The 13,981-nt window shown below is 33.3% G+C and overlaps 1 protein-coding gene across 3 annotated transcripts in view; it reads right to left on the minus strand.

Annotated features, from left to right (window-relative positions):
- LOC135838394 (centrosome-associated protein 350-like) overlaps positions 1-13,981 on the minus strand; it is a 122,833-nt gene that overhangs the window by 7,108 nt on the left and 101,744 nt on the right. For all 3 annotated transcript variants that reach the window (XM_065354006.1, XM_065354004.1, XM_065354005.1), the window contains 9 exons: positions 5,591-5,740; positions 5,175-5,483; positions 1,798-2,030; positions 1,387-1,729; positions 1,251-1,300; positions 972-1,172; positions 330-896; positions 196-250; positions 17-117 (listed from right to left, as the gene is read on the minus strand). In XM_065354006.1, coding sequence (XP_065210078.1) covers positions 17-117; positions 196-250; positions 330-896; positions 972-1,172; positions 1,251-1,300; positions 1,387-1,729; positions 1,798-2,030; positions 5,175-5,483; positions 5,591-5,740 — 2,009 coding nt within the window. The remainder of the gene's footprint in view (positions 1-16; positions 118-195; positions 251-329; positions 897-971; positions 1,173-1,250; positions 1,301-1,386; positions 1,730-1,797; positions 2,031-5,174; positions 5,484-5,590; positions 5,741-13,981) is intronic.

Here is a 13,981-nt window from a genome sequence, read left to right on the forward strand (position 1 = left end):
TCAATTAATTACTTACAATATCGAAGAATACAGCGGTTGTTGAAAGATTGGTAAGATCGTCAGATGAAAAATTCGACGATTCATTCAAACCGAAATTCTGAGTGCTGTAGTTCAAAACTGAACAAAACAAAAATGAAAATTACTATTTAGCTAATCTTTTTCACATTTTTTCAAAGGACTCGGAAAATTATATACCTTTTTCAGTTTTGCCAATCACAGATGATGTATCAGCTCCTTGAACAATACCACTCTGCAAATAAAATCAATTTCGTTAGACATGGTCATTGGAAAAATTGCAATTATTAGCCTTTCAAATTTTACAAACTTACTCTGAAGACCGACTCATCTTCTATCAACTTTCTGACATCGACTGATAAATTTTTCAAAGACTGTTCGCAATTTTCGTTGTCATCTTTTTTGATAAACGAGTCCGGTATGGATAACGAAACATTATGGGCGTGTAAGGATTCCAAAGTCAAAGTTCGATTGAAATGCGACTCCACAGTAGTGTTCAATAAGTGATCATCGGGTGCATTAATTTTACTCGACAAAAATTCATCTTTGCGGAACAATTTCTTGCTACTTTTTTTGTCGGTCGGCGAGAGTGACTTTATACCGGATATATCAAGAGATAAACTTTTATCGCTGATGATATTTACGTTCGATTTATTAACGTTGTCTAAAACGGTGTAAGTTTTATCGTGTTTTTCCGTCGGCCAAACGCGAAAAGTTTGGTTATTTTTTGGCGGCGTTATTGCAGCGTGTATTTTGATTGGTTCGACGTTTTCAGATTCTTCGTCAGTTTTCAGATCGTTTAATTTAGTGGTTAAGCTTCCAGCGTTGCCCATTTTCATTCTACGCTTGATTATATCATCGAGGAACTGGTCTTTATCGAGCTGTAATTTGAGGGGAAAAAATTAGAACGTTTATCAGAACTAAAATCAAAATAAGAAAAACTAAAAGATGGTTACTTTTAAACGGTCGAATTTCTTCGAAGGAGATGGCGAGAACGCTTCGGTCAACAAATTATCGTCAGACATCTCTTCATTAACAACGTCGTTAGCATTTTTAACCAGGTTTACTTTTCCTTTCAATATATTCAGAAAATTATAGGGATTTTTCGATTTCAGAACGTCCAATTCTTCGGGAATATTCGATGATGCCAAAATTTGCTAAAAAAAATATCGAATTTTACCAACATTATTTTCAGTTTAGGAGCAGTTAGGTAGGTACCTATAATCATTTTTTACCATATTGGCTTCGGAAGTTTTATTTTTGGTAACAGCTACTTTCGAGAGATCTGAAAGAATTTTTTTTCGTTAGGTATCGTTTAATCAAATAATATTTTCAGGTTCTATTTTTAAATACCCAAGTATGTCATTTTACCTGTTTTGATAGATGGCGGTATTTCCGATATTGATATTTTACGATTGATTCCAGCGCGTTCATTAATAAGATGATTAAAATTTCCTATGAATAGATCATCGGTATTCGTATGCTGCGTTGCAACTTTTGTAGAAATTTGAGTAACTTTATCTTCATTTTTATTCGTCGTTTCCGTATGTTTCCTGTTATCGTCAGCTTGCGGTAAATCCTTGGAATATCTTCGATGGAATTCAGTTTTCTCGCCACTCAGAAACGTTTGTTTTGGTATACTCAGATCGTCGACCACTTTAGGACAAAAAGATTTCGCTCTGCGAGAACCTTTAGCTTTGTTTTCAGTCTGTACCTAGGTTCAAAAAATTTAATTAATAAAAGACTGATGGTTAAAAAAATAATCAGTGAAAATTTAATCACCTCTGGTTCGTTGATGTGATGATTTCGAAGAACAGGAATTCGAGTTTTTGTAACCAACATTTTTGTAGCTTCGCTTTTTCTTTTTAAAGCCATAGCTTCGGATTCTTTTTTATGCCGTTCTTCTTTTTCTTTCGCTTGTCTTTCACTTTTCTTCTTCAGCATGTATTTTCGAATATCCTCCGGATCGTAGAATTTTTTCTTTTCACATTTATGGCCGGCTGGTAAATTATTTTCTGAAAATGAGTTATAGAATAAAATTATTTAATTTATTGAAAAACCATTTGTATTATAAGTATGCCATTAAAATGTAAACTAGAAAATGAGAAGAAATGCACAAGTGCAATTATTTTGAATTTCACACGACAGAAAATAACATCAATTTATAAAAGAAAATTTTTTAAAAATTATACACAGAAATCCATACTTTTTCAAGAAAAAAAAACGATCAGATAATACTAAGTACATAGTATTGCATTTGAAAAACATGCATTTTTACAAAAATGAAAAAAATATGCGTAAAGTTGTCTAAGCCTAACAAGATAATCTTTTGAACTCACACACCCCAATTTGAACGAAACTGAGCTAGATCGAAAGAGCATTGTCCCAAATCCCTCGTAACTACAAACTACAATTTCAGGAGCTTTTTCATTTTAGGATTTTTGGCGAATTTGTGGAAAATTAAAAGATCCAAAAATACTGTTTCAAGGGCGATTTTTCAACGTTTCATGAAATATAAATTTTTTGAGTAAAGTGAACCAATGTGAATAATTCCTTCAATTTAGCTCATATACATCAATAACTACTAGTTTTATGCCATTCTGGAGCCTCCAGCGATTTTTTTAATTTTCTCCAGAAATTTAAAATCGCTCATTCCAGGAAGGAGAGTTCAAAGGTGAACTTTTGACCAATTTGTACTTAGGTACATTCCAAAAAAAAAAGTTCAAAGGAGGAGTCCCGATAAGGCCACTTTTTGGGCCCCGCACAGTTATCGACTCAACTACACTTAAAATGTTGTAATAGATGTCCCAAATACGAATCCGTGGTTAGTTAACCCAAAATGACCATTTTTTGGGCTCCAGGGGTTCCCAAAGTTGCGAATAAAAAAAGAATTTTAGGAACCACTGAGTATCATTTTCAAAAACTTTTTAAGCGTAAAATATCTGTTTGAACCCTATAAACGTTACGCGAGGTTAATTTCCTATTTTCGACCCTCAGGGGTAGAAATTGAGGGGGTTTCAATTTTTGGAAAATTTTGGAATCGTAATTTTGACCTTACCCCTTTGAACCCCGCTAAAAAGCTTTTCACAGTTTATTAGTATCTGAAAGACCTCCATCCTACCAAATTTTGAGTTCAGTAAAATTTTGCGCTGGTACTTAAAAATCCAACTTTCCAAATTTTCGTAATTTCGATATTTTGGGAACCCCTGGAAAACTAGAAACCTGCGATTTGCGCCAAACGTAACGTTTTGAGGTATATAATCAATTACCTAGACGAAAAAGTTTAATTAAGCTGCCTGTATATTTGTAAAGTTGAACCCTTTTTTTGGAGCCACCACTTTAGGCACCCCTAAAAATGGCGTTTATGCATATTTTTTCAAATAAATTGAAGAATTTACGATTGAAACACACTAGCAAGAGCTCGATAATTTTTCATTCGATTTCACCTGTAACTTTCAAAATTGGGCTTTTTTGGGCCAAATTCTGGGATTTTACTCCTCAAAAAAACGTTTAAATCACGTTCGTTGAAGTTTAATCTCAGAATTTGGCCTAAAAAATCCCAATTTTGAAAGTTACAGGTAAAATCGAATGAAAAATTATCGAGCTCTTGCTAGTGTGTTTCAATCGTAAATTCTTCAATTTATTTGAAAAAATATGCATAAACGCCTTTTTTAGGGGTACCTAAAGTGGGGGCTCCAAAAAAAGGGTTCAACTTTACAAATATACAGGCAGCTTAATTAAACTTTTTCGTCTAGGTAATTGATTATATACCTCAAAACGTTACGTTTAGCGCAAATCGCAGGTTTATAGTTTTCCAGGGCTTCCCAAAATATCGAAATTACGAAAATTTGGAAAATTGGATTTTTAAGTACCAGCGCAAAATTTTATTGAACTCAAAATTTGGTAGGATGAAGGTCTTTCGGATACTAATAAACTGTGAAAAGCTTTTTAGCGGGGTTCAAAAGGGTAAGGTCAAAATGGCGATTCCAAAATTTTCTAAAAATTGAAACTCCCCCAATTTCTACCCCTGTGGGTTGAAAATAGGAAATTCACCTCGCATAACGTTTATAGGGTTCAAACAGATATTTTACGCTTAAAAAGTTTTTGAAAATAATACTCAGTGGTTCCTAAAATTCTTTTTTTATTCGCAACTTTGGGAACCCCTGGAGCCCAAAAAATGGTCATTTTGGGTTAACTAACCACGGATTTGTATTTGGGACATCTATTACAACATTTTAAGAGTAGTCGAGTAGATAACTGTGCGGGGCCCAAAAAGTGGCCTTATCGGGACTCCTCCTTTTAAAAGAAATATACCTTGTAACAAACTGTTTTTTGCAGGAAAACTATCGAAATTCAACCTGTTTGGAGCTTTCATCGTGCTTTCAAACATCTCCAAAAATTTCAATTCTTTTTTGAAATGCGAAAAATGAACTCAAGCACCGATAATTTTGCTTGGTGCTAATTGGACACTCTCTCGACCATCTTACATACTCCTCTGAACGCTCTGAAGCGCATCTTTGACCCTTTCAGAGCGATTTAAAATTTCTGGAGACGTTTTTAAACTCACTAAAAGCTACAAAAAAAGGTTGGATTGCGTTTGTTTTCAAGTTGAGTGATTATTACATATAGACAGTTAGACACATCAGACGATATATTGTTGAAAAAATCACTCGTGGCGTCTCTTCTTCGAAAACTTCTTTTATTTCGCATTTTCTGGGAATTAAAAATTGGTCAAAAATTTACTTTCGAACTGAACCTCTTAGAATTTATATGTAGGTGCTACAAGTTCATTTTTGGACCTTTCGGAGAGTAATTTGAAATTTCTGGAGAAAATCAGAAAATCGCTGGGGCTCCAGAATGTACCAAATCAAATTTTTGATTAGATACGAGGGTTTTAACAAATGTCTTTTGATCCATCTTGGTTTCGTTGAAATTATACAGTAAGAGTTTAGAAATTTAATTTCCCAGAAAAATAGTAAAATACAAATAGAAAAAAAATCTGACAGTTTTTATTTTCTTTTACTTGTTGTTGTTTTTTCAAAAAATTTCATTTGAAATTTTTTTTGCTCCTTTAGAGAATCTACATTTCAATCTCAAAAGTAGTGAAATTACGCACCAATAAAATAAATGCAAAGAGATTGAAATCAATAAAAGCTTACCTTGAGCACAAATATTCTTATTAGCCGTACACTTGGATACCTTTTCGGATTTATTTTTTTCGCTTTTATGGCTATAATCATCACAGTTATTGGTATTGGGTAGAACGTCACAACCATCAGAATTTGTTTTAATATCACAGTTTTTTTGCAGTCGTTCGATGCTATCTTTTACAAATTTACCCATTAATTCGATTTCTTTTTCTATCACAGCTACGGATTGTACATTATCAGCCAGCTGATTGTCATTGTTGACGATACCAGGTTCAGTATCGCCTTCGGGATGGCAGTGAGAGCTAATAGAATTATTACCTAAAATCAAACATTACATCGATAAATGATAATACATAGGTAAATTACTTCCGTCTCTACAAAATACAATAAGGTTATTTCGAGCCTTATTCCATATCCATACTCACTATATTCACCGGAAATTTGAACAGGTTGTTTGGAATTTGTTGCAATCGGTTGATCGCCATCTCCATCTTGATACAACGGATTCGTTTGTATGACGCATTTTACTTTTTTTGTATTCATAGGTTTAATTTCGTTAAATTTGCTCAAAGCGGCTGAAAAAAAAAACGAAACAAAACGAATTAGATTACCTATACGTTTTCCTCGTTGTTTAATCGTATGTTTAATTATGGCGAAAATTATGAACGAATTTTAATCGATTATTTCCTCGGGTAATGTAGTACGTAGAAAGGCGTTAAAATACCAGTAGAATTGAAGCGTATCGCCCCGTCCAGTTTATTAATTATACGAGCCAGCCCCGTAACATAATTACCGTCTATAATTTTAATTGATGCCGCGTTCTTATTGGTCACTTTAATTTCATTTTATCATTTGTTACGGTCATACATCATCGAAAGAGTACAACGCCCAGACTCTTATCGAGTAGTACTCCTTTCCAAATCGAATTACGTAAAGAATGTATAAGCTAATTAATCACTGATTAGTTTGACCGGTAATGTAGATATTAGGCTTTCGTATAGTGTCTCTGTTTCAAGTCGGCTTCGGCGATTATTCATTGATATTGTGTTAATTTGAAACATGGAGGATGGATCGAGAAACAGATAGTCAAATTTAGGCAGAGGAATTGAAATGTTTCGAAACAAATGAACATACCTATACTTTACGCCTACCTATATAATTATTTCTTCAAAAGTGCTACGGATAAAAAATTGAAACAGCTTCGAAACTTCAGAATCTATTTGAGATAGAAACATATGTAGATTTTTAATGTTCAACTCATAATAATGGAAACACCCAATCAATCAAAACTTCTAGCTCAGATTCTCGAAGCTCGAAAGATTTACAAAAGCTGGCACTAATTAAGCCAAATCGACCTTTGGCGATTGCCAAGACTTTTCCATGAAAACATAAGATTTCACAAATTATATTAATTGCGAGATTTGTTTTCTGTGATGTTTTTGAAAGTTTTGAATCACAAAATACGAAATTCAAGTTGGAGATATGCACCCCCCCCCCTCAAAAAAAAGGGTTCAAATCCTAAAATAAAACCAAGTAAAGTTTCCTCATTAGTTATGATTCTAGTGATCAGTCGAATTTGAAGATTTTCAAAGACTTGGATTCCGACCTCAACCGACTGATTTACGAATAGGTACAGATCTTGGACTCAAAATAAGCTACAGCAAAAAGCAGGACTACTTTGAAAGCTCATAACAGAGCTTGTATTCAATTTTTTCCATTGAAGAGTCAAAGAAGTTACAAAACGTAAGCAAAGCAATTTTTCGCACAATAAGCGAAAAATTTTAGAAATTTTGAGCAAAAATTCGACTTTTGGAAAATCTTAACGAAAGGCGATAGGCCTACCTCCTTTTTTCTATTTTTGGCAGAAAGCGACACTTTGATAATTTTAGAAAAAAGCACTAGCAAGTTTCCAAGAAAATAAGATTTTTTAGCAGACGATTTTAGCAAAAATTAGGATATTTTGGGGATTTTTGGTAAAAAAGTGAGACACTTTTTTGCAATTTTCCAAGAAACAGTGATGCTTTTTCGCAATTTTTGTCAAGAAAGTGAAACCATTTCATAAGTTTATGGAAAAAAAAACGAAAATTTTGCTGTGCTCGTTGAAGATAAGCATTTTAAAAAATATTCCACAAAAATCGAGCTCTCAATTTTAGTAAAAAGTAGGTTTTTGACAATTCTTGTCAAAAAATTAAAACTTCGTTATGTATGTACTTACATATGTACTTTTGGAAAACAAAAATGAAATCGAAATTGCAGTACTTAATTTTGACATTGGATCAGAAATTTTAGTGCAAGTGAAGGTGGAAGAAGCCGGCATTAAAAACTGGAGAAAAAACCCAGAATTTTTTGCATCATGTATGCCCACAAAATACCAGCAAGTGAAAGTACCTACCTACATACACTCATATATCACCTTAGCATAAGGCATTCTCAGAAAAAATACATATAGCCAAGTACTAGAAATTAAACGAAAGAAATGAGCCAGAATAATTTCCACGAAACTTACACAAACTTGCAATTTTCTCCTCCAAATAGATAAGTAATAAAATTTTTAAAAATTCCCATTTTCATAAGTGAGTTCCAGTACTTAATAGATGGAGGTACTCATTACAAATGAACACACTCATTGTCAGAATGATGAATTTTCTTCGAAGTTGTTTTGGTTGGTCGGTATTATCAAAACATCTCATTACATTAGCAACCTCTCGATCTGATTGGGTCACCTGATACCTTTAAAATTACATGCGCTCTGACGTCGTCGTATAATTTCTACCTTATTAATTTGTTGACTATAGTTCTATATCGATGCAAAATAGAACTTTCAATTAACAAAATACCTGTTTACGGTTGAAATTTCACTGTAAGTACGTAATTTGGAAGTGCGTAGAGTAGCTGAGAGGTCACGGAATTGGCGCATACGACAGTGTTTTGTTTGCGAAAAAGATTCCATTGAAATGGTAAAAAAACACTATTCTCCTGTATGATTAAAGGTTGCATAAATACAGAACGTGTACGCCCTTCAGATGAATTTCTTAGTAAATGTATACAGATTACAGATACACAACGTGTACACGGCGGCTGCTAAGTGATTTATATGATTTATTGATTCTTCTTTTGACGTTTACTACGAAAATTACATTCTCACTAAAGACCTACACGAAGTTGATTTAATTTGATTGACGCGATCAACGCAGCGATTAAAGGTAGGTATACAATCATATCGAATAATACCTTACGGGTGTTTTTACGCCGGTGGTATTGTACATTGTTTTTTTCTATTTTACCATTATTATGAACTAGGCTATAGGTTTGAGAAGGATCGTGTCGCGAATAAGGATTGTTTGAATTTTGAATTCAGAATTTATTGGAATGACATTGTTGAGCTTCGGCTGATTTAAAATCAATATACTCAATCAAACATGGAGGTTTTTTCATTAAAATAGTATGATAATTCCTATATACTCCATCTAACCGTTGAATGATCAGCGGATTTTTAAAGATCCATTTAAAATTGAAATGTTCCTGGTTTCAATTATTAAAATTGAACGGTTTTGCAACTTTTTGGAAAAAACCGAGACTTTTGGCGATTTTTGGCAAAAATAGTGAGAATCTTTTCATTTTCAGGCAAAAAAAGTGACTATAGCAAAAAGAAGAGCTTTTTGGACATTTTTTCGAAAAAAGCGAGAATTGTAGGCAATTTTTTTTTTAAAGTGAAACTTTTTCGGTATTTTTATAAAAAACAATTTTTAGCCATTTTGCTTCAAAGCAAAAATTTACATGAGAATTACTAGCAATTTTTATCGAAAAGCAGACCATTTCAGAATCAATGGCAAAAAAGTAATTTCTTGGCAACTTTGAGTAAAAAAGCCAGACTTTTGGGTAAGTAGGTAATTCTTGAGAGAAAATTGAATTTTTTTCAAAAAACAGGACTTTTCAGAATTATTTGCAAAAAATTGATAGATAATGTTTCGCAATAAACTTTTGCCGAAAAAGCTAGATTTTTTGCAACTTTTTGTTTTGATAATAAAACGAGACTTTTGTGTAATTTTAGCAAAAAAATGAAATTTCCTGGCAATTTCGCTAAAAATTGAGAATTTCTGTTAATTTTTAGAAAACTGTAAGACTTTGAAAATTTTAACAGAAAGCAGGAATTTTGGCGAACTATTGACAAAAAAAATAATACCTACTTTAACGCAATGCAATGTTCGTCAAAAAGCGAAACTTTTTCAATTTTCTTCACAATTTCTGGCAAAAAAGCGAGATTTTATCGTAATTTTAGAGAAAAATTCAGATTTTGAAATTTTTGCAATAAAGCGACAGTTATTAGCAATTTTTAGATAGAAACGAGACTTTTTGCCAATTCTGACAGAAAACGAAGGATAGCATTTTGGGCTATTATCGCCAAAATCTCAAGACTACTTTTAACGTATTTTGCAAACTATTTCTTCTCAAAACCTAATTAGGTATGTGTGAATTTTACCAAAACGTCGAAAGCTAGAATCAGTTTTCTTGAACTGAAGGGACATTTTGGAATGCAGTGGTACTAATCTTTTGCTCAGTATATTTCAAAAAAATCGAGACCTATAGGCAAAAGCAAAAAGTTATCAAATTTTTTCATGTTTAAAAATTGGCAACGGTGGCCAAAAAATTAGCACCAACGCATTCCAAAATATTCCTCCAGTTTTAGGAGTATGTAAAATATAGTTTTTGATGTTTTGACATGATTCACGCAAAAAATTTCAAAATACGAGTTGATCCAAAAATAAGTGATTTGCAAATTTTTAAACGGTCAAAAGTAGTCCAGGATTTTGATATTTGACAGCAATACCCGGCATCGATGCAGAATCTTAAATAGTTATTATCTTCTTTTGAAATGGAGCCAAGCTGTTTTTAAAACAAAAAAATCCTGATTTTTTCCCACAAAAATGTTCCTTCTTTGAGAGCCCATATATCTTCCCACCACGGACACCTCCAAGGAGGCTATCATTTTTTCTGGATAATTTTCAACCAAACATGAAGGTGTCTGCCGAATTTTGATCTCCCCTCCCCTACCCCTGGACACAGACGTGACTAACCGGAAAATTCATATTATATTTTTTTTTAATTACTTTTTTGCAATCTTTTTATGAATTTTTGTGCTAAACTCCCTTCTTTGCAAACATTTTACTTTTTTCCACCAAGGACCTAATTATTTTATTAATCATTTTGTACCTATGCCATATGTTGGGCGGATCCTTCAACTGTGGCAATGATCGAAAGTTCAGCCTATGAAATCATAAAGCAGGCCACTCCGCTACACCCATCACTTGGTCAACAACTTCTTGCATTAGTACCTCAGATAAACACGCTTACCTAATTAATTTCTTTGAAAAAATAAGAATATTTCTTGTTAAGAAATTTCCATTTAACGCGAAACTATTAGTTGCCACTTTTTAGAAAACAAGCGAAAGTAGGTAGGTACCTATTCAAGATATTTAAAAAAATGATCCGAAGGCTTACCGCATTTCAACTCCATATTACATATTTTCAAAAAACGCGTACCTCGATCTAGCTCGAACAATTTTTTTCAACAAGAAAATATGAAAAATTTCATCAGTGGTTTCGAAAGCTTTTTGAAGTTCATCGAACAGTTTTAAGCTGATAATAAATATATTTTTTTTAAATGGCAAAAAATGAAAAAAATTACCAAGACTTGGAAAATTCCAATTTTTTTTATCTTCAAAATCAATTTTTCAAATTTTTGTGTCGAAATTATAGTGAATGATTTGAAATATTCAATGACTGGGAACTGAGAAGCTTATTCATTCATGGAGGGATTCGTAACACATTGTTAAAAACCTGATACACATTTGCCATAAGGAAAACCATTTCATTACAATCGTCGCGTCGTCGTGTTTGTTTCGATCCAAAAGCTCGTGGTTTAAAATCGTGCATATACTAATTTGTACACATAAAAGATGGACACGTTTATAGGTTTTCGCGTTCGTCTTTACGGTTAATTGACATTTAAAATAAGAAGTACCTACCTACCTATCTAACTACCTACTACATTAGATATGTCCATCATTCGATTTAATATATGCGCATATGTGCGCGTTTATTAACTGGAGAGATTTATCTCAAATGCAAACTCTCCAAGTACAGTACCTACAGTAAAACGGCGCTTAAGCAATTACCTAAGAGTGGGTGTCCGCAGTCCACAGTCCGTCCAAGCGTGATACAGAGTAATAAGTATAGCCTCTGGTATTCGCAAATTCTTAGAACCAGATTATTTCGAATCGATCGTATAATTTTTTTTTATGAAATTTATAATTAAAATAATGAGACGAATAACCCATTTTGTTTACACTAATTACATTAATTACATCGCCATTTCGACATTGTGCACGTGAACATTGCCAATGTATTTCACTAATTGATAAAATAGGTTGATATATCCGTGCAAAATATTATCGATTATCGATTTATCGTCAAAAGCTACAAGTATTTACTATAAATAAATTTATAAAGATTGTGATCTAAGTAGATTTCAAATTGCTTCTTTATTAAAAGAAAAAACGATAGAATATTACTTTGTGAGATAAACAAAAAGGGAAGAGATGCCGAGTAATGAACTGAAATGCCAATACACAATTCTACAACTACCAACTATTTATTTTGAAACTAACCATTCAACTACCTGAGCTCAATTAAACTGGCTTTAAAGATGACAAAAATTCAAAATACTGCCACAAAAAATTAAAATTTTATGAAAACATAAAAATCCAGTTTTTCCTCTGCGGCCATTCCCCCACTCCTAGTGAACTGTTGACTTTTCTCAAATGGGTTCGGATAGCTCCAAAAGGAGCATGTAATCAACTATCTGAAAAATTGATCCGCCGCAAAGACTGACAGTTAAGTACAACCGATTATTCGATATTCATTATTCATTAATATTTCAAACGAAGGAGTATCAAACGTCTTTGATATTTTTCATTCCTTTTTCCAGCCGGGTCCATTAAGAGCAGCGAATAGCCCATTTCATAAGAAGTTGAAAATGATTAAGTTAAAATTGACTATTTTTCTTTTTCGAACAAAATAAAAAAAACATGCGAGGAAACTGTATAGAATAAGTAATAATGAACGAAGACATTTTCTATTCGGATCGTTCGGTCAATTTTTCTATGAATCATCATCTGATTGATGTTCGCGAAAACACGAATTTAATCACGAATGATTCCATCACATTTAATTATTCGCGATAAAAACTGACGAAATATAGATTACCCTGATTTCAAGATTTTTCGTTTCGAGCAGGTTTTCAGCAAGTTGAAATAAAATGAGATACGCTGAAGATTATTACGCCACACCCTGCAGTTTCCTTGTAAAATGTACCTACCTACTTATTCCTACACGACCGTGCTCGGAATAAAATATAAAATCAGATCTATATAGATTATAATTAAAATTATGCAACGATTTGTCGACCACATATAAGAATAATCGATCTAGTAGTCCACATCATTTTAAAACGAAAGAATAAAAAAAAAAATAGCCGAATTTTGCAAACAAAACGTCTCAAGTTGATTTTCAAATCGTAAAAAACTTGTGTATGTAGTTAAATCAAACTACTATCTACGCTAGATATCGATAACATAGCCGAAAATTTAAATTAATTTTTCAAAACGATACAAAACGGTGTCGTAAATTGCTTACGATTTGATTAGCCTTATCGATGACCGACGTAGTGAAATTTTCGTCTTGTTTTTCGTGAACCAAAACCGGCAAAGTATCACTTTCACGTCCTAAAACGCTGATCAAACTTTTCATCCAAACGTCGATTTTGTCTGTAATTTCTTGCAAGATACCAGTTTGCAACGCGCATTCGTTCGTGGAATTCGTAACTACGACGGGTACTTCCTGGACGATGTTTTTGGTATACAGAGGCCAAATATTGGTCAATAAATTTGACCATAATGTCTGCAAGTTACATAGCGGCGTCTCTTTAATATCCGGCCAATTGCATTCGAATAAGAAATGATACAGGAGTAATACAGCCATGATGATTTTACAAGGCGTTTCGAAATTGATCCTTTTAATTTGAACTTCTTCCGCAGGATCGGAGCTGTTCTCGGAGTACAATAAACTGAATCCGACACTGGTAAATTCCAAACCTCTCGGAGGTTTTCTCTCCACCATTACCGGTTTCCTTCGTGAGAGTTTTTTCCGCACCAACGATGTCGAGCTTTTCTCATTCTTGTACATCGGGTAACCTATGCCTCCTGATGAAATATCCATTTCGGTGCTATTGAAATCGGTGCTTTTTCGCATACGGAAGTCTGCCTGCATTTCGTTCATAACGACCGTCTCGATATTTCGTAAATTTTTTATATCATGTCGCGACGCTTTGAGGCCGTTCATCTTTTTCATTTTTAGATGAATCGCTTTACATCGATCATGAAGATATACGGAATTGAAAATGAGCCTTGTCAAAAACAGCCTGGTTTGTTTTTAGTTTTTTCCATGGTAAAGTTATTTTTTACTAAGGGGGTGTATACGAATGTGCGGATTTCCGATTTGCCAGTCGAAGAAATCTAACACACGATAAAATTAGAATAACCTGACTTTTTTTTTATTATTGATCGTGCGTGGCTCATTCCAAGTACGTATACGATTAAATTAACTGAAGCACCTGCGTAAAAGTTTCTCATTAGCCCAATTCTTCACATATGAGTAGGGCTAGGATTTTTATGATAATGCTTTTTTTTTGTAGCAACACCCTATACGGCATAAATATATTTTCTTTGCGTTTCATTCCATTCTGAGGCAAATGGTGA

Source organism: Planococcus citri, chromosome 3, assembly GCF_950023065.1.
Source record: "Planococcus citri chromosome 3, ihPlaCitr1.1, whole genome shotgun sequence".
In the NCBI taxonomy this organism is placed as follows: Eukaryota; Metazoa; Arthropoda; class Insecta; order Hemiptera; family Pseudococcidae; genus Planococcus; species Planococcus citri.